This window comes from Podarcis bocagei (assembly GCF_964188305.1).
Source record: "Podarcis bocagei genome assembly, chromosome: W".
NCBI classification, from domain to species: Eukaryota; Metazoa; Chordata; class Lepidosauria; order Squamata; family Lacertidae; genus Podarcis; species Podarcis bocagei.
Window position 1 is genome coordinate 82,621,090 of NC_138131.1, and position 18,804 is coordinate 82,639,893.

An 18,804-nucleotide genomic window follows, 5' to 3' on the forward strand; every position below is an offset into this window, starting at 1 on the left:
TTGGAGATGTGTTCTCTTGGTGTGCATGCCTTTTGGATAATGAAACCAGCCTGAATTACCACATTGGAGTATATATGAGTAATATAAAGCACAGCAGTTTGTAAAGTAGGTTAAAACTAGGCTTGGGAAAATTATGGATAAGTTGATGTTGCTAATGTTAATGAGTATGCATCATATTTTCTTTTGAGAGAGGATATGGTAAAATGAATGGAGATGAATTCTAGGTGCATGATGAGAGCAAGTAGAAAGGCAGCCAATGTCTGGTAGATGGAGCAAGACCATGTTTTGTCCACAAACCAAAGTGGCTTGCCCACACACTGGGCCACAAGCAAAAAGAAATAATGTTTTAAGAGCTGTGTTTGCTACTTAAAAGCTTGTAGGTTAAGTAAAACAGGCTGAATGATCTGTAAGAACAATGGCTTCTAGCCAACATTGTCTGCGCACATGCAAAGCAGATCTCCGCTTGAGAAACAGGACTACATCTTACTGTTTGTTGTCAAACAATTACCAAGTACCCAGTATCCTGAAAGTAAATGGGTAGACACTTCTAAAGCATTTCCAACGTAATATTAGCTTTTTGCAATGAGAGAAAGAGCCAGAAGATACATATGTGGAGAGGAAATGTAGCCACAAGTGAAAAGTTTTCAAGTGCCTTTCACACAGCTTTCCTCTTGTATTATAATAATTCAAACTATGAATTACTATTTGATTACTTTAGGAATAAAGAGAGTTTTCTATATTCAAACTACTACAATTACAATTAAGTCCTTTAGAATTCATGCTGCTTAATGTAATGTAGTTAGTTAACAGCATGTAATGAACCAGGAAGGTTCAGTTCAAACTTTAGTTCAGCCACGAAATCATTGGATCAGCCATACTCTGTCAAGCATCTAATCTGTAATATGGGTGTAATACTCTTGTAGCCTTACAGGATGTTAAGCAGTTTGAATACCATTCTGTACTATTATTCTCTTATTATCAAACACCTCTATATTAAATACATACATAAATGGACTTTATCAAATAAGATATGCAAAATTGGATTTCCCATGCTATTCTTGCAGTCTTTTCTCAGTACTACTTAAGTAAAAGGATGGAAATGACTTAGAATTGGCAAAAGCCACCCTAAGCAACAGTGCAACAATGCACTGAGAATTTTTAGTATGTTGTTGGGGAGGCAAGATGTGACTGGCCAGATGTGAGCTCTATGTTTGTAGTTTCTGCTGCTGCCAAGCAGCAAAATGTTTCAAGAAGGAAAAATGGATGAAAGCTCTGTCTGCTTTTTTTTGCTTGGATTTATTGTGCATGCTGGACTTGACATTCAGAATTGTATCCAACTTTGAAGTAAATGGTAATTGAGCTGCGAGCACCAGGACTTACATGCACTCTGAGCCTCAGTGATCAGACTCAAAGGTTTAATTGTATATTTTGTTTTCAGAACAATGTTTCCATGCTAAAAACGCCAATAAGAAAAGTCCAGGGTCACTTTACTACAGGATATGCAAATTCCCCTGCTCCAATTGTGATTGGAAAAGCTCATACCAGTATTGTGAATGCTGCTGTACAAGTCCCTAAAGTGATGATCAACTATCCTTTGAAGAAACATGATGACTTAAATGAAAGTTTTACAGGTAAATTGTTAGTGTTTTGGTGAAATGATTTTTTTTCTTGTACAGTACCAAATATTTTGCAAGCCTATAAGGAGTTCACTTGCATCCCATGGAAAATGGTTGGATTGGTCATATAAAGAACTTGGTTGGTTTTACTGTCTGAAACAAACACATGCTGTTCTAACAAAATCAAACCTAGTTTGTACAAAGTAGCATTCTGTTTAAGTCAGTGACGGGCCAGAAAGACCTATGTTTAAATCTCTGCTCATCCATGAATCTTACTTGGTGCCCTTCAACTAGTCAATATATCTCAACGTATCTATGTTTTTGCAAGGATAAAGCTGTAGTAATGGAGAAAGTGCATGTATGTCACAAAGTTCCAAGTATATTTCGTAAAAAACCATTGGCTGCTAGTGCCATCTTAAGATATATTTATCCTATCACATGAGGAAGTTCACATCCTAAGATGGCACTTGCTATAAGACTTTCTTATGGCTTTGATCCACAGAACTGTGAATGGAAGGATAAAATAGATTGGTGCTGTTTTGTTAACTTTTTAAGAAGACCTGCTGGAGCTAACCCAAAGGCTTTCTGGGCCAACATACTGTTTCCCGGAGTAGCCAACCGGATCACTATGGGAAGCCCACAAGCAGGGCAGGATGGCAATAGCCTTCTTGTTTCACTGCAGCATGCTACTCTGATATGCTCCCAGTCCTCTAAAAGTGTAAGGTTAGGACTGGACTAACCCTAGGTGATATTGAACCCAGCAAGACGCTCAGAGCTGTAGGAATGCACAACCTGCAAGGAGCAGGGGGAGCAGTCTGAGAGAATAATCTTGCAAAGCCCTTTTGGGCCTTTGCTAAGATCAAAGCTCCCAATTGAGTATCCTTGGGCACATCCAGATTACCCTAGTTCTAGCTCTGGTTCATTCTGCTCCCAGGCATGAGGAAGTGACAACAGATTAGGAGTTAGTTGCTTTTCCTCACACAGCACATCTGTTAGTCAGAAACAGTCACCGCATGATCAAAATAAGCTTTCCGCTTGCATTTAACTATTTTTATATGCAAATCTGGGCAGATTTAATAGCTAGCATTTTTTAAATTGTATGTAAAACCTATAGTGTGTGTTTGTCTGTAGTACAGCATTAGGTGTACAGTAAAACTTTAAGAAATAAAAGCTGCTCAGTCTTATCAATCCCTAATTGCCAGAAAATTATATTGCGAACATGCATACAGGAAAGTGATGAATATAAGGCACTAAGTGGTTTTTAACATTGGCAACTTACCCATTCTTGACTATAGTAAGATTTTTATCCATGCCAATTTACCAACTCTCAGTTTTGCCAACAGATGGCACTGTGATATTATTTTAAAGGTAGGTCAATATCTAAACCAAGTGTAATACAGTAGTGATACCATCATATAATGGTCCAAAAATACGCAGTCATTTCATCATACTAATACTGGTTTTAAATGCCCCCGAATGAAAGTTGCTCTTTTGCTAAAATCCCTATTTACCTGTTTAATCTGGAAGCATGTGAATTTAGTAATTTCTCAAACTCATATTAGTCTTAATTATGAACTAGTCTTTTAATTCCGCCCTCTCCCACCCCACAATGATGGGTTTTTAAATTTAGATTAGATTTGCTTAATTCTGTTTTGCTATTCTCAGCAACGGGGGAAATGGGTATGCTGGGTACTGAAGGTCCATTTCTAGTTAGAAATCATTCGAACTAGCTAGTGAGATCTTGTAGTGAACTCAGTGCTTGTAGTGTAGCAGCATATATGCAGAGCCCTAATAAGGCCCTTTCCCCAAGTGTTTCAAAATATATAATACTGGGGGTTTGAATTGAGCACAGGTGTCCCGCTGCCCTACTCTTCATGCTGAGCCAGTCAGAGAACCCCCTCCCAGCAGAAAGCCACAAATAGGGTGTTCCAAGGGGTAGGGCTGAGATAGCCCAGAACTGATGGATCCCAAGCCAGTCTTGCAGCTTTCATTGGCTAGCACTGGGCCCAATCAAGACTTGATGCAGGGATCAGGTCCGAACCTTCCCTCTTCATTATATTTTTAAATTTTCTATACTTCAATATAGAGAAGAAAAGAGGTGTAGTTCCTCTGTTCCTGCCTGATTTTTGTTGACAGTTGCTGCGTTTTTTTACGGAAGCACAGCTTGCCAGAGTGAAAGAATCTTACTTCTTGGAGACTGGGAAGGAAATCAGGATTTTACATGGAAGCATAGGTGCTCGCTTCCCTATTGCAAGAATGTATGTGGGTTTATTGAACCATGCAATATAGATTTATAGAATACTAGTATAATTTAAAGTTGAAAATGTCTTCATGGCATCTTTCTTTCTTTGCCTACTAATCGGTAAAGGTAAAGCGACCCCTGACCATTAGTATCTGTTCATTTCTGCTTCCCTGGAGAAAATGAGTCCTTATTGAAAGGGTTTATGCTCTGCTTCCAAGGCATGTGCTCCAGCAACATTGGTAGGGCTTCTTGTGTTCCTGCTGCCATCTTTCAGCATGGGTACCTTCTCTTGCATTTGGTAAAGGGGCCCCTGACCATTAGGTCCAGTCGTGACCGACTCTGGGGTTGCAGCGCTCATCTCGCTTTATTGGCAGAGGGAACCGGCGTACAGCTTCCGGGTCATGTAGCCAGCATGACTAAGACGCTTCTGGCATGGAAACGCCATTTACCTTCCCGCCACAGCAGTACCTATTTATCTACTTGCACTTTGATGTGCTTTTGAACTGCTAGGTTGGCAGGAGCAGGGACCGAGCAATGGGAGCTCACCCCGTCACGGGGATTCAAACCACCAACCTTCTGATCGGCAAGTCCTAGGCTCTGTGGTTTAACCCACAGCGCCACCCGTGTCCCCATCTGTAAAGGTAGCATGTAATAAATCATTAGCGGGAAGAGGAATTGATACATCATCAACAGCTATCACAGTTTGTTCAGACTAATGGGTGATAAACTACCATGTGGCTGTAAACTGCCATGAACATTAATGTTTGAAAATCTTGTGTGATGTTGTAGTCTGGGATTGCACTGTATATAAGACTGTTCTTCTGGGGAGCAGTCAAGCAAAGAGAATGAATTCTTAATAGTTATGTTTTCCCTTGCTCCCAATTGCAAACAAACTACAGTGGTACCCCGCAAGACGAATGCCTCGCAAGACGGAAAACCCGCAAGACGAAAGGGTTTTCTGTTTTGGAGGCGCTTCGCAAGACGAATTTCCCTATGGGCTTGCATCGCAAGACGAAAGCCCATAGGGAAATGCTGGCGGTCGGGAGCAAAGACTTTCGCCCACAGCCGGCCTTCAGAAGAGGACCTCTTCTGAAGGCCGGCGGGGGGCAAAAGTCTTTGCTCCCCCCCGCCTGCCTTCCCCCCGCCTGCCCCGGGCGATCTTAAAATGCTGGCGGGCGGGAGCGAAGCGTTCGCTGCCGACCCCCAGCATTTTAAAATCTCCAAGGGACAGCAGAGAAGTCTCTGTCCCGGGGAGATTTTAAAATGCTGGGGGTTGGGAGCGAAGCGTTTGCTGCCGACCCCCAGCATTTTAAAATCTCCCCGTGTCCCGGGGAGGTTTTAAAATGCTGGGGGTCGGGAGCGAAGCGCTGCCGAGCCCCAGCATTTTAAAATCTCCCCGTGTCCCGGGAAGATTTTAAAATGCTGGGGGTCGGCAGCGCTTCGCTCCCGACCCCCAGCATTTTAAAACGCTGTTCCGAAGGGGGGGGGGCGGGAACACCTGCCCCAGCCGCCCCACTTCGGAACGCTGTTCCAAAGCGGGGAGGGGGGGCGGGGACACCTGCCCCAGCCGCCCCACTTCGGAACGCTGTTCCAAAGCGGGGAGGGGGGCGGGGACACCTGCCCCAGCCGCCCCACTTCGGAACGCTGTTCCGAAGCGGGGAGGGGGGGCGGGGACACCTGCCCCAGCCGCCCCACTTCGGAACGCTGTTGCGGGGCGGGGGGCGGGAACACCTTCTGAAGGCGGGCAGGGGGCGAAAGTCTTTGTCCCCCCTGCCTGCCTTCCCAGGGGCTTTTAAATCGCCCCGGACAGCGGAGAAGTCCTCCGCTGTCCGGGGCGATTTTAAAATGCCGCCCGCCAGCATTTTAAGATCGCCCCAGACAGCGGAGAAGTCCTCCGCTGTCCCAGGGTTTTTTAAAATGCTGGGGGTGGGAAGAAAAGCCCTTGTACCCCCCCCCCAGCCTTCAGAAGAGGTCCGGGGACAGACTGTCCCCGGACCTGGTCTGAAGGCGGTTTCCCTAGGAACGCATTAATTGATTTTCAATGCATTCCTATGGGAAACCGTGCATCGCAAGACGAAAAAACCGCAAGACGAAGAGACTTGCGGAACGAATTAATTAGGTCCAGTTATAGAGATTAATTTTTTTAATGTGTGGGCATCGAAATCTGTTGTCATTGTACCGCTTTATGTGCACCTTATGTCCTAAAGCACACAATGGCAATAGGAAAGCGACTGATTGAAAATGGGATCCTTATTTTACTGGTGTTCCAATTTGATGCTTGCAGTATATCTGAATGGGACACAGCTGGTGCTGTGGTCTAAACCACTAAGACTTGGGCTTGCCGATCAAAAGGTTGGCGGTTCGAATCCCCGCGACGGGGTGAGCTCCCGTTTCTCCATCCCAGTTCCTGCCAACCTAGCAGTTCGGAAGCACGTCAAAGTGCAAGTAGATAAACAGGCGGGAAGGTAAACGGCGTTTCTGTGCGCTGCTCTGGTTTCGCCAGAAGCGACTTAGTCATGCTGGCTACATTACCCGGAAAAACTGTCTGTGGACAAACGTCAGCTCCCTCTGCCAGTAAAGCAAAATGAGCGCCCCAACCCCAGAGTCGTTTGCGACTAGACTTAACTGTCAGGGGTCCTTTACCTTCACCTTTTTTAGAATATCTGAAAGGGTAATGGATGAAGCTGACTTGCATGATTTTTACACATTGATTCTTGAGTGTATAGATAATGCACATTAGGTTGTAAGTGTGGGAGCTCTGTGCAAAGGGTTCTTTTGAACAAACAAGCCAGGGCTCATCTAACGGCACACATTGGATTTGAATTCCAGCATAGGACTACAAGAACCCATCACTAAGTAATGTTTAGGTGAAATCGTGAGCCCATTCTAAATGTAACTTAGTATTTCTAAGGCTATGTGTGGCTAAGAAGTGCTTAACTTGGTTGCATTTTATTCATCTTGAAGCATTCTTCATAATTACAACAAAACTTGAATAATTTTATTTATGAGATTCTGGAATATGAAGGTTTGGGAAAGCACTGTAAAGTGGCATAATCTGCAAATAGTGGTGTATTGTTAAAGTTAAGAATGATTAATAGCACAAGATATAAATATCACGTGGCAAAATATAAAAGCAAATTTATGAAGCAATGTAGTATTCCTCTGGGACTTCTTGGCTAATAAGTGTGTTTACTACTCTTCACAATCACCATATCCTGAGAAATAACATTGAATGTGCTTTTCTTTTTTAAGAGTCCATGAGAAATGACTGTGAAAATAAAGAAGCAAAACTGGAATCATCACCTAAACGAATATCTCCTTTGCCAAAACCAAAGGACAACAGTAAAAATATTTCAGAATTAAAAGACAAGTTGGGACATGTTGCATGTAACACATTTAGTGAATTAAAATCAGAAGCAGTGATAGAACCTGTTGAAATAAAGTGTGTTTCAGAAAGCCATCAGCTAAAGGGAATGGACTCTGAAAACGGACACAAAATTGATTTTGTGAAAAAAACAGTTGCAAATTCTGGGGCAGTAGATATAGAAATCATTGGACCATTGCCTTCAGCTAGAAGAACTAGAAGAGGGGAAGCTGATGAATCCAGATCCGTAAAAGAACATGATGCAAAAAATACACAGAGGCATACAAGCAGCACCCAGAGAGCAGAATCAGTCAATTGTGTGCAGGCTAATGAAAACTTTGACCAGAACATCACTGAAATAAATCTAAAGCAAGAATCTGAAAGCAACACATCTGCAGTTGAAAGTGAGGGGGGAAAGGCAGCTCAACAAACTAAGGCAAGTTTAGAATTAGAAGAAAATGCAGAAATACAAGACAAAATAAAAAACCAAAAATTTGAAACTTCAGGAGTGGAAAGCGCTGAAAATGTCATACTTAAAAGAAATAGAAGAGGAAAGGCTGCTTCAATACAAGCAGAATTGTTTACAACAAACACAGATGTTAATGAGGCTAAAAAGGAAAGTCTAAGACACACAACACCTAAAACACAGGTTTTGGAAAAGACTGCAACAGATGTTAAAGAAAATAATGTTAGGAGAAGGAAAGGGATGAAAGTTCATCTTCTGTGTGATAATTCTGTATCACTTGGGGAAAAACATATGCTTGGAGATAAGGATGGTGCTTATGAAGAACAAAAGAGTACTTCCATTGCGTCACAGCCAGGCATGCAGGAAATTCAAAATGAAGAGAATCCTGATGAAGCGCAAAAGGTGCCATTGGAAAGTGTGCAAACTCCTGAGGAGCATAGTCCACCAAGAAGGCAGACAGTAGCACCCAGGAGAGGAAGAATCAAGCGAGCCATTTCCCAGGAAACAACTACAGAATGTGACAGTAAACAGACAGTTGATACAGAAGACCAAAATATGCTTGTCACTGTAAAAGAGAATCGACCAAAAAGGGGCAGGGGAAGAAGAGCTGTTCCTGAATGCCAGATATCACCTCTTTTGGAAAACGTTGCTCTTACAAAAGAGAGTCCAACAGTGGACAGCTTTAGTTCTACCCAAGGAAAATGTTCTTTGCAAGAAACTCAGACTAAAGAGAATCTTGATGAAATGCCTAAGATGCCCTTGGAAAGTGAGCAACCTCTTTTAGAGCACAGTCCACCAAAAAGACAGAAGATAGCAAAAGGAAACCCACCGAGGAGAGGTAGAAGCAAACAAACCATCTCTCCTGAAACACTCACTGAATGTGACAGTAAACAAGCAGCTGATACAGAAGACCAAAATATGCCTGTCACTGTAAAAGAGAATCAGCCAAAAAGGGGCAGGGGGAGAAGAGCTGCTCCTGTATGTTCAGTGACATTGCCTCTGGAAGACATTCCACTTACATATGAGGGCCCAACAGCAAACAGCATTAGTTCTGCCCCAGGAAAGTGTTCTTTAGATGAAATTCAAAAAGAAGAGAAACCTAATGAAACTGAGGAGGTGCCTTTGGAAGGTTTGCAGACTCCTGCAAAGTATTGTCCAGCAAGGAAGCAAAAAGTAGCAAAGAGAATGCTGCCCAAGAGAGGGAAAACCAAGCAAGACATTTCTCAGGAAACATCCATAGAATGTGAAAGTAAACAGACAGCTGATAGAAAAGACCAAGCCATGGTTGTCACCATAAAAGATAATCAGCTGGAAAGGGGCAGAAGAAACCCACTCAGGAGAGGTAGAAACAAACAAACCATTTCTCCTGAAATACTCACTGAATGCGACAGTAAACAGGCAGGTGATACAGAAGACCAAAATATGCTTGTCACTGTAAAAGAGAATCAGCCAAAAAGGGGCAGGGGGAGAAGAGCTGCTCCTCCTGTATGTTCAGTGACATTGCCTCTGGAAGACATTCCACTTACATATGAGGGCCCAACAGCAAACAGCATTAGTTCTGCCCCAGGAAAGTGTTCTTTAGATGAAGTTCAAAAAGAAGAGAAACCTAATGAAACTGAGGAGGTGCCTTTGGAAGGTTTGCAGACTCCTGCAAAGTATTGTCCAGCAAGGAAGCAAAAAGTAGCAAAGAGAATGCTGCCCAAGAGAGGGAAAACCAAGCAAGACATTTCTCAGGAAACATCCATAGAATGTGAAAGTAAACAGACAGCTGATAGAAAAGACCAAGCCATGGTTGTCACCATAAAAGATAATCAGCTGGAAAGGGGCAGAAGAAACCCACTCAGGAGAGGTAGAAACAAACAAACCATTTCTCCTGAAATACTCACTGAATGCGACAGTAAACAGGCAGGTGATACAGAAGACCAAAATATGCTTGTCACTGTAAAAGAGAATCAGCCAAAAAGGGGCAGGGGGAGAAGAGCTGCTCCTCCTGTATGTTCAGTGACATTGCCTCTGGAAGACATTCCACTTACATATGAGGGCCCAACAGCAAACAGCATTAGTTCTGCCCCAGGAAAGTGTTCTTTAGATGAAGTTCAAAAAGAAGAGAAACCTAATGAAACTGAGGAGGTGCCTTTGGAAGGTTTGCAGACTCCTGCAAAGTATTGTCCAGCAAGGAAGCAAAAAGTAGCAAAGAGAATGCTGCCCAAGAGAGGGAAAACCAAGCAAGACATTTCTCAGGAAACATCCATAGAATGTGAAAGTAAACAGACAGCTGATAGAAAAGACCAAGCCATGGTTGTCACCATAAAAGATAATCAGCTGGAAAGGGGCAGAAGAAACCCACTCAGGAGAGGTAGAAACAAACAAACCATTTCTCCTGAAATACTCACTGAATGTGACAGTAAACAGGCAGGTGATACAGAAGACCAAAATATGCTTGTCACTGTAAAAGAGAATCAACCAAAAAGGGGCAGGGGAAGAAGAGCTGTTCCTGAATGCCAGGTAACAGCTCTTTCTCCCCTCAAAAATAACATTTTACCATTGCCATCCTCAACCAAAAGCAAAGGTGCTGTGGAACAGCCAAGTGAGGCTTTGGAAATTGCAACTGTTGCAAGTGAGAATCTGCCACGTAGAGGCAGAAGAAGAAAAGCAGATGAGGCAATTGCAGCAAGCTCAGTTTCTGCAAGTAAAAAGCCCATATTGCTTGATACTGGGAATCAAGAAGACATGCCAGAAGTTTTAAAAGGTGTGACAATAGATAATGTTTCCAAAAGAGGTAGAAGAAAGCAATCGGTTCCTTCTGAAATCTCAACAGAAAGTAATGGCCAACCAGTAAGTGACAACAGAAAGGTCTCTTTTGTAAAAGATAAGAAGATGTCTTTGGAAAGTAGTTCAGTTTTCCAAAACCAATCAAAGGGGAAGAGAGTAAAAAGAACTCCATCACGGGTACACCCTTCTCTCAAAGTAAGCATCACTCTAACATCACCACCTCCAGACAAAGGTGAAACTGCCAGTGAAAATGATGCAACTGGAAAAGGGAAACTTGAAAAATGTGGCAGAAGAAACAAAATTAAAATAGTGACACCTTTCATGTCTGTCAGAAGAAAGCACAACCTTCCTGAAAAGGAAGATTTTCAGGAAAAACAAAATGTAGATGTTGGAAAGCTAGCTATAGCCAATGAGAAAATAAGCAGAAGAGGTAGAAGAGTTGATGCACTTGTAGCACCTATTTCTGCTTCTCTCAGAACCAACCGTAGATTGAATGCAGGGGGTGATGATGCTCCTAAAGATCGACAGATGATTCTGAAGAACAAATCAAAATCTAAAGCAGGTATGTCCATGGTTTTTTCCTCCTTATTTCAGAGTTCTTAATGTTTAAGATTCTAAGCTTTCGATTCAAAATTAATGGAAAACCTTAAAGCTTTGGTGAAAAGTTACAGTAGCACACCTGAAATTTAGATACCATCAATTTCATTTCAAAATTTCTTTGTTGAAGATGCCATTGGCAATGTAAATCAGGGTGAGCAGACTTTACTAAAACTCTGAGGTCTAACAATGAGAACCAGATGTAAATGACATACAGATGAATTAAAGGAAAGTATGCCTCTGAACACATCCAGAGCTTTGGAATTAGGTTTCTGTACCAGAATTAAAGGGAGCAGACAGGCCTTTCATAACCCAAAGTCCACTTCTAGTTATATACCTTCATCTCAGCAGCCTTAGGTGGAAAGGGCTAGGAAGGGTGTTGCTATCACTAAACAAGTGGGAATAAAACTTTGTTGTTAGTTTGCTGCAAATCACCTAGAGATAAAACTCGAAAAACCATCCCATTATTGAAGTATATAGTAGGAGTGTGACTGATCTTCAGAAAGGTTCCAGTTTATAGTATATAGTGAGATGGCCACCGGATTCACATATTTCTTACGGAGAATTGAACTTCTGGATTCATAAGTGGGATATCTGGAAAAACTGGTGTTCTCCCTCTTCCCATAACTTGCTTAGCTGTTATTTAAAAATAGACTTTAAAGTTTATTGGTTTTTCCTGTTTATGAAACCTATTATTACTATTATTATAAATAACTACTATTATTAGTAAGAGTTCCCTAATGTCCTGAATGCTGTCGTTTATTTTGTATGGGTGGGGGAAAGAACTGTAGCCTAGGGAAAGCAAATAAACAGGAGACCTCTAATGCAGATATGTTTACAGAGTAACTTATATAAAGTCATTAATATTTAATAAACATTAACCATGTTAGGTGAGATCCAAAGGGCTATGCACAAAACTTGCATGTAGATCTTAGTACTTCAGAATTCCTCTTATGAGAAGCTACTCCTGGAAGTGGGATGAGATGAAGAACCCACAGTCAGGAGCGGTTTCAGAAATTTTTGTGCACAAGCCTTCGGGAATCTTTGAATCCACCATCATTAGTATTATTATTATTAAAATTAATATACTGCCCTATACCCAGAGGTCTCAGGGCAGTTCACAGAACAAAATAAGAATATAAAACCACAAAATATATTACCAAAATAAAAACTAACTCACCCCCACAAAAAAAAAAACACATTTTAAAAGGACATAGGATGTCATTCTTCATAGTTCTATAAACCATTTGTCCACTGAGGAGACAGAATAATTTTCTGCCTGCAGTAGCTGCCTGTTTGGCTTCCCTTTCTAACCACATTACCAAGGTGGATTGTTTTGAATCAGCAATTCAAAAAGCATGTTGAAAGCAAATTTTCTATTTATCATGTATTTCAGGTGCGCGGGAAATTTTCTAAACTCCCATCAGCCCCAGCAAGCCAATGGCCTGGGATGATGCAGAATTCAGTTCAGCAGCATCTGGAAGGCTAAATGTTCTCCACACCTGATATATTTCCTAAGCAATAATGCCAAATCTATTGCTCTGCTTTCCTTTGAACCACATCAGTGAAGCAGGACCACACTTGTCTAAGCTTGTTTCCTGAGGAGGTCACTTCAGTGCTGCTAATGCAACGATTTGACTTCACCCTTGGAAGGTGCCCTTCATTGTCTCTTGAGACAGATGGACGCCAACAATAACAGCAGCATATACTTTCACATTTCCCATTAAAGGGAATACCTTTAAAATATTTCTAATTAGATAATACTGCTGTCTTGTGATCAGCAGCTACAAACAAAACTGAAATGTCCATAACTGATAGGTTGAAGCAAAGTCTGCTTGTTACTACACAATATAGAACATTTAATTTTTATGAGTTGAAATAAAATGCCTTCTTTGGCAGCTTGAATGTCAATATATCTGAGGAATCATCTTGCTGTACTTAGAAAAGTCTCCTTTGATTCAAAGGTATCTAGCATTGATTTGGTTTAGAGATGAACTGTGGGGCTAACATGCTTACAGATTTTTAAAATAAGTAATGCTTAGAATTTACTACTTACTATTTTTTAAAGTTATCTGCTATGGTCTGAAATAGCTTTCAATAGGACAATATTAAATTTCCTCCATGTGAACTTTTTGGAAGCAGTGATCCTGAGGTGGGTTTGAGGGATCCTGCACCTTGCAGCCAATTTCCTTAACTGTGGCCTTATGTGAGAGATAGGACTCCAAACATCTACCACAGGGTTTCCCTTAGTTATAATGTCAAGTCAGTTTGGAAAGAGTGAATAACTGCCTGGAATGAACTGCTCTGAACAGAAGAAAGATATCTTGATAATTAGAATGATATATTTTTATCTAATCTTGCTACTAAAGAGAGAATATCAAAAAGTTTGGCCTCAAATCATCTTTCTTTTTTTTTTAACAACTAGAAAGCATTGAAAAGACACCATTAAAAAAAGAAAAAAAGAAAACAGTGAAAGAAGAACATTCCAAATCTACAGTTAAGCCTGCTGGAGAAACTGAAGGCAAGACAAGAGGGAGGAAAACAAAAAAAAAAGTTTTGTAATTTTTGGTACTGGGTTTGTGTAGTTTTTTTCCTTCAGAATAAATGGACATATATGGGTTGTAAAGTATGTTTTGCATTTAGAACCTTACTTTGTTTCTGTAACTTCAGTTCATCCTTCAACATTGATGCTTTCCCATCTGTATATACATTTTCATATATTTTACAGGGCTTTTTGTTTAACACTGTATTGTGTTAAGATAGTTTTAATTCAGGTGTTAATTGTTATCTGATGTTTACATTAAACCATACCTTGTCTTAAAATAGTATCCTTTTATATTGTTCCAATCCCTGGTGAATATAACTGCTAAAAAAGCATGTTAGACTATTCTCTGTACGCTGGCAACATTCAGTTAATGCTTTAGAAAGGATAAGGCAAGGATAGCTGCATTGTTATCCATAGCTTAGTATATGTACAATCCCTCTACCCAACTACCAGCTATGGCACTTTAACAACTCTAGGAGAACAACAATCCATATATAGTAGTGTTAAACAGAACTGATTATACTTGGCCCCTTTCTTTCCACATAACATAGTCATTAGGGCTTGCCAGGATGGGAAACAGACCCTTCTCTTTCCCAGGCCACATACCTTTGAATCATGATTGTCACTTTCTCTTCAGTTCCAGTCCTTCTCATGGTTGGTGGTATCAATTCAAAACTTAAATATTTAAGGTTAAGTGCCTGGTACCTATAGTTACAATATCCTAATTGGCAGGGCTAGGAAAGTTCTGCTTGAGCTGTTAACAGGATAACTTGAACAGTGCAGCTGGCATTAAATTGAACCAAACAGTAGTCTAGTACTGTAGAGGTCTTGTCCTTTTTCTTATTGCAGCATTCTAAGGACACCTTTCCTAAGCTCCCACCTCAGTTCAGTTGTCAGTACTGTATATGATTTCAGTTTTGTATAGATCTCATAGTAGCTGCTTTTCTCTCCTCCCCACCCAACATGAATTCTAAGCTGCCTGTGAATTGCCAAGCCAGCAATTGGAGGATAATAAAGTTTACAGAAGCTTATGTGTATGCTAGCCTTTTGAAATAGATTCAGTTTTAAGGAATAGCACTATTTACTGCTAATGCCTAGAATTCTTCATGTTTGATGAAAAATGTCTTATTTTGAAGGTTCCAGTGAGGGAGAGATTCTCCTAGTTGAGTGACATACCCTGCCCTCAACATCCCTGCATGAATACTACCCTTCTTGCTATCTTCAGCCCTTCTAGTTCCCTCTTGTTTTATTTCAGTTTTAAATACTACTGCTCCAAGAACAGAACTTCAACTCTCACTGGATGGCACAGAATTTGAGGGTGGACTTTCTTGGTTGGTGTAGGCGTGCTTGGTGATGGACCTTTGAAGATGCCAAGTCACAGGCCTAAGGTGTATTCACCTGACACTCATACATGATGCTGCCCACCTTGTTAATTCTTTTTTAAAATAATTTTATTTTCAAAAATAAGGGAGAGAAAAAAAGAAAGAATAAAGTTACATCAAAATGTCATACACATTCACATATCGAAATTACTGAATCTCCTGACTTCCATCCCATCCATGTATCCTCTTAATTCTGTTTTCATCTGCATATCAATACTTCTCCAAAAAAATTATCTTCCTAAATTATCTGTAGATTCTATTACATTACAAGTGTATTTAAAAACCTGCTAATGTTTTAACCTGTTTGCAGTGGCTTTGTATACACATTATAAACATTTCCCATTCTTTTAAAAATTTCTTTTCTTCGTGGTTCCTGAGCTTCCTAGTTAATTTTGCCATTTTGGCATACTACATCAACTTGATCTTGTAGCATACATGAACAGTTTCTTCTGATCTATCATTTCCCAGATTTTTAAAAATTACATTACATTTCCAGCACATGATAAAAGGTACCCTCTTTTTCTTTACATTTCCAGCATATATTGGTACTTGTTTTATACATTTTTGCTAGTTTTACTGGGGTTAAGTACCACCGATACATCATTTTCATATAGTTTTCTTTCAGTGAAGAACATGCCGTGAATTTCAGATCAGTTTTCCGTAGCCTCTCCCAATCAGTCATTTGTATATTGTGTCCCACATCTTTCTCCCATTTTATCATCACTGATTTCACCTGTTCATCTTTAGTATCCCAACTGAAATTTGATCACTCCTTGAGGCTCTGGCATTAATATGGGGCCTGATTATGGCATGGGGAGCTCAGAATCAACTAATAGGAAAATGTGAATTTGCTGGTTTGTAATGGACCATAAAGGAAACGAAGTGGATCTGTACAAGACTGCAAATGTGTGGGCCTTCTGCTTCAGCTGGCTGGTAGTTAGAAAGAAAAAAGGCAGAGCTGAGAGTTGAATGATACAATCTGGAAGCTAGAAAAAAGATTCAGGCTGGGAAGCCAGTGCGAATTTGATGCTTGGTTTCTGTTTAATTCAAGGCTGTGGCTAGGGAAAAAGCCTGACCCCTTGGGATGTTAATGTGTGAATCAGTCTCTCACAGGCTCATGTTGTATATATGTGTAAATAAGCCATACATCCTAAAGTCTTCGTTGTGCCTCATTCCAAGGAAGCCAAACCCTGGGGAAGCACCTGGAAGCCCTAGAATCTTGCACTGCTCAGAGATTGGGGTGGCATGCAGCAGTGCCTTAATGCTACAAAAGAAAGCCACGAGCAATGGGAGATGCCTGGGGACTTGGTTGGAAAGGGCAAACACAAGATTCTGGCTACAGTTTGGTAAAGATGCACAATCAAGCAAAACTGCCGTAGTTTTTTCTTTAAAAGCTTGCATCCGGATAGCTGTGCCTGCTGACTGAAAAGTGCCCTAGCGCCTGCTGCCGCCTTTGCCTGATAAGATTGGCATTCTATTTCTAATCTTTTCAAAACTTGGCAGGGTTAATGCCTTGAGGGAGTATTAAAAACCCTGAAATCTTCATGTCCTTTGGACCAAGGACTCCTAAGTTACACAACCATGTCAGTTCAAAGGACAGATCATCAAACGATGAAAGGCAGACTCATTAACCCACCGAACTTTTGACCCAGGATTTCAAGTTCAGAGAAATTGAAAAGCCCCCACCCACCGCCCCATGCCATTGCCTCTCCAGTTGCTAGTATAAATTGTCTACTGCTTTGAGTAGAATTGTGAAGTTACAGGGTATCCCAACCTTTTATTTCCATGTATAACAGGGCCAGGTCTACCAGAAATAAAAAATCTGTTTACAAGCAAGCAGTTACAGCTTCTGGATGTGAAAAGGATAGCTAATTAACTTGCTTTCATGCTACACATGGATAGACTAACAAATCTGATGTCAGTGGATCTGGTCTGAGTATGTGGTAGGATTCTGTAGTATGAAATTAGAAAGGTGGGACTTATTGCTGCACTTCAGTGGAATCTGAAAATTCTGGTACCATATGTTACTGTGTTAATAGATTTCTTATCTTTTATCCCTTTCTGTATAGATAGATTTGTGCAAAGAAATGTCAGTGCCAAAGGAGAATTTATTTTTTCTTGTTTATTTCTATACTGTGCTTCATCAAAAGACCCAAGAGCAGGCTACAACAATGAAATAAATAAAAATATAACAGTACAACGCAATTAAATAAACATCACTCAATTGTCTACATATTACTGTACAGGCATTCAAAGAGAGGGGTTTTTATCGGGCACCTAAAAGAACTATGTTGTTGTGTTGGCATCAGCTGGACTTCAAGGGGGCATTCAATAACTCGGGTGCTATTTGCAAGAAAGTGAGTCACAAAGTCCCACATTTCACTGAGTGATGGAACTAATAGGGTTTCTCCAGCAAATCTCAAGTTGCAGGCAGTATGATATAGGAGGAGCCACACCTTCAAGTAATCTTTTATATTGTGACTTTATATTGGAGCAGATTGTTACTATTTATGTTTGATATTATTATTATTAATAATAATAATTATGTGTGTTGGAAGCTGCTCAGAGTAGCTGGGGCAACCCAGCCAGATGGGCGGGATATAAATAAAAAATATTACTAATTGGGCCCTATCTAAGATGCGAAGGGATTTAAACATTACTTTTGGGATAACTTTTAAACTCCACCCTTCGATGAGTTTAAGGCAGGGGGTCAGCAAACCTTTTCAGCAGGGGGCCGGTCCACTGTCCCTCAGACCTTGTGGTGGGCTGGACTATATTTTGGAAGAAAAAAAAATGAACGAATTTCTATGCGCCACAAATAACCCAGAGATGCATTTTAAATAAAAGCACATGTTCTACTCATGTAAAAACACGCTGATTCCCAGACTGTCCTCTGGCCGGCTTTAGAAGGCGATTGGGCCTTAGTTTGCCTACCCATGGTCAAGGTGTGATACATTGTTCTTCCCCTCCCTGTTTTATCCTTACAACAACCCTGTGAGGTAATTTGGCTGAGAGATGGTAATCCAGTGAGCTTCATGGCTGAGTGGTGATTGAACTTTGGACTCCCAGGTCCTAGGCCCTGATGTCGCTGAACTGGAGTCCAACAACATCTGGAGGGTCACCCTCTGGTTGACCTAGCTTCTTCCAAATGCACCTGAAGCTGCATGGCCACCACACCTGTGAGCACCTTAAAAACTTGAAGAGGCCGACTAGTATAGTATCCTACTCTTGCAGTGTGCAACCAGAAACCTATGGAAAGCCCACAAGCAGGATATGAGTGCAAGAGCACTTGTGCCAGCTGCAACTGCTGTTCCCAGATGTACTGCCTCCGATGCAGGAAGTAATACACCCCAAATTGGCCAATGGTATCACAACCCACTGCCTGGCCACACTTTTCTTCTTGAAGCTGGATTTTGTGCTGTGGAACTTCACATTCACAGTCAGCACCCAACAGCCTTGCTCTGGTGTTATTCTGCTTATGTCTTAGAGTCCAAAAGGAACTGGCCCTCCTCCCCAGCAGCAGCCTCTCTGCAGAACTCCCACCCCAAAGAAACCTACCCATCCTGTTCAGTTTTACTTGTTCTGTTAGGTCTGTTAGGTGATGCCAGCGGAAAGGTTTAGTAGACTAGGAGCCGGCATAGATTTTTATGTTTGGTGCTGGCTTGGTGTTGATTTGATGCTTCCATGCATAATTTAAATGGGTGTTGTTTTATACTGATATTAATGTTAGATGTCCCAAGGGAAGCAAGTGTGCCAATGTTTGGAGGGGCACATATCTTCTACCAAATGAATAAACCCATGCATTGTGGCCTCCCACTAT

General features: G+C 41.1%; 1 protein-coding gene and 1 long non-coding RNA gene across 2 annotated transcripts in view; both read left to right on the forward strand.

Annotated features, from left to right (window-relative positions):
• LOC308578155 (proliferation marker protein Ki-67-like) overlaps positions 1–8,458 on the forward strand; it is a gene marked incomplete at its 3' end in the record, with an annotated part of 47,597 nt that extends 39,139 nt beyond the window's left edge. Inside the window, exons 11-13 of the mRNA XM_081178415.1 lie at positions 1,439–1,631; positions 7,111–8,211; positions 8,442–8,458. Of these exons, the coding sequence (XP_081034541.1) occupies positions 1,439–1,631; positions 7,111–8,211; positions 8,442–8,458 (1,311 nt within the window). The remainder of the gene's footprint in view (positions 1–1,438; positions 1,632–7,110; positions 8,212–8,441) is intronic.
• Positions 8,459–10,032: 1,574 nt separating this feature from the next.
• On the forward strand, positions 10,033–13,880 carry LOC308578319. The gene is made up of 2 exons (XR_014003874.1): positions 10,033–11,022; positions 13,483–13,880. It is a non-coding gene; the product is annotated as an uncharacterized lncRNA (long non-coding RNA).
• The last annotated feature ends 4,924 nt before the right edge of the window (positions 13,881–18,804 follow it).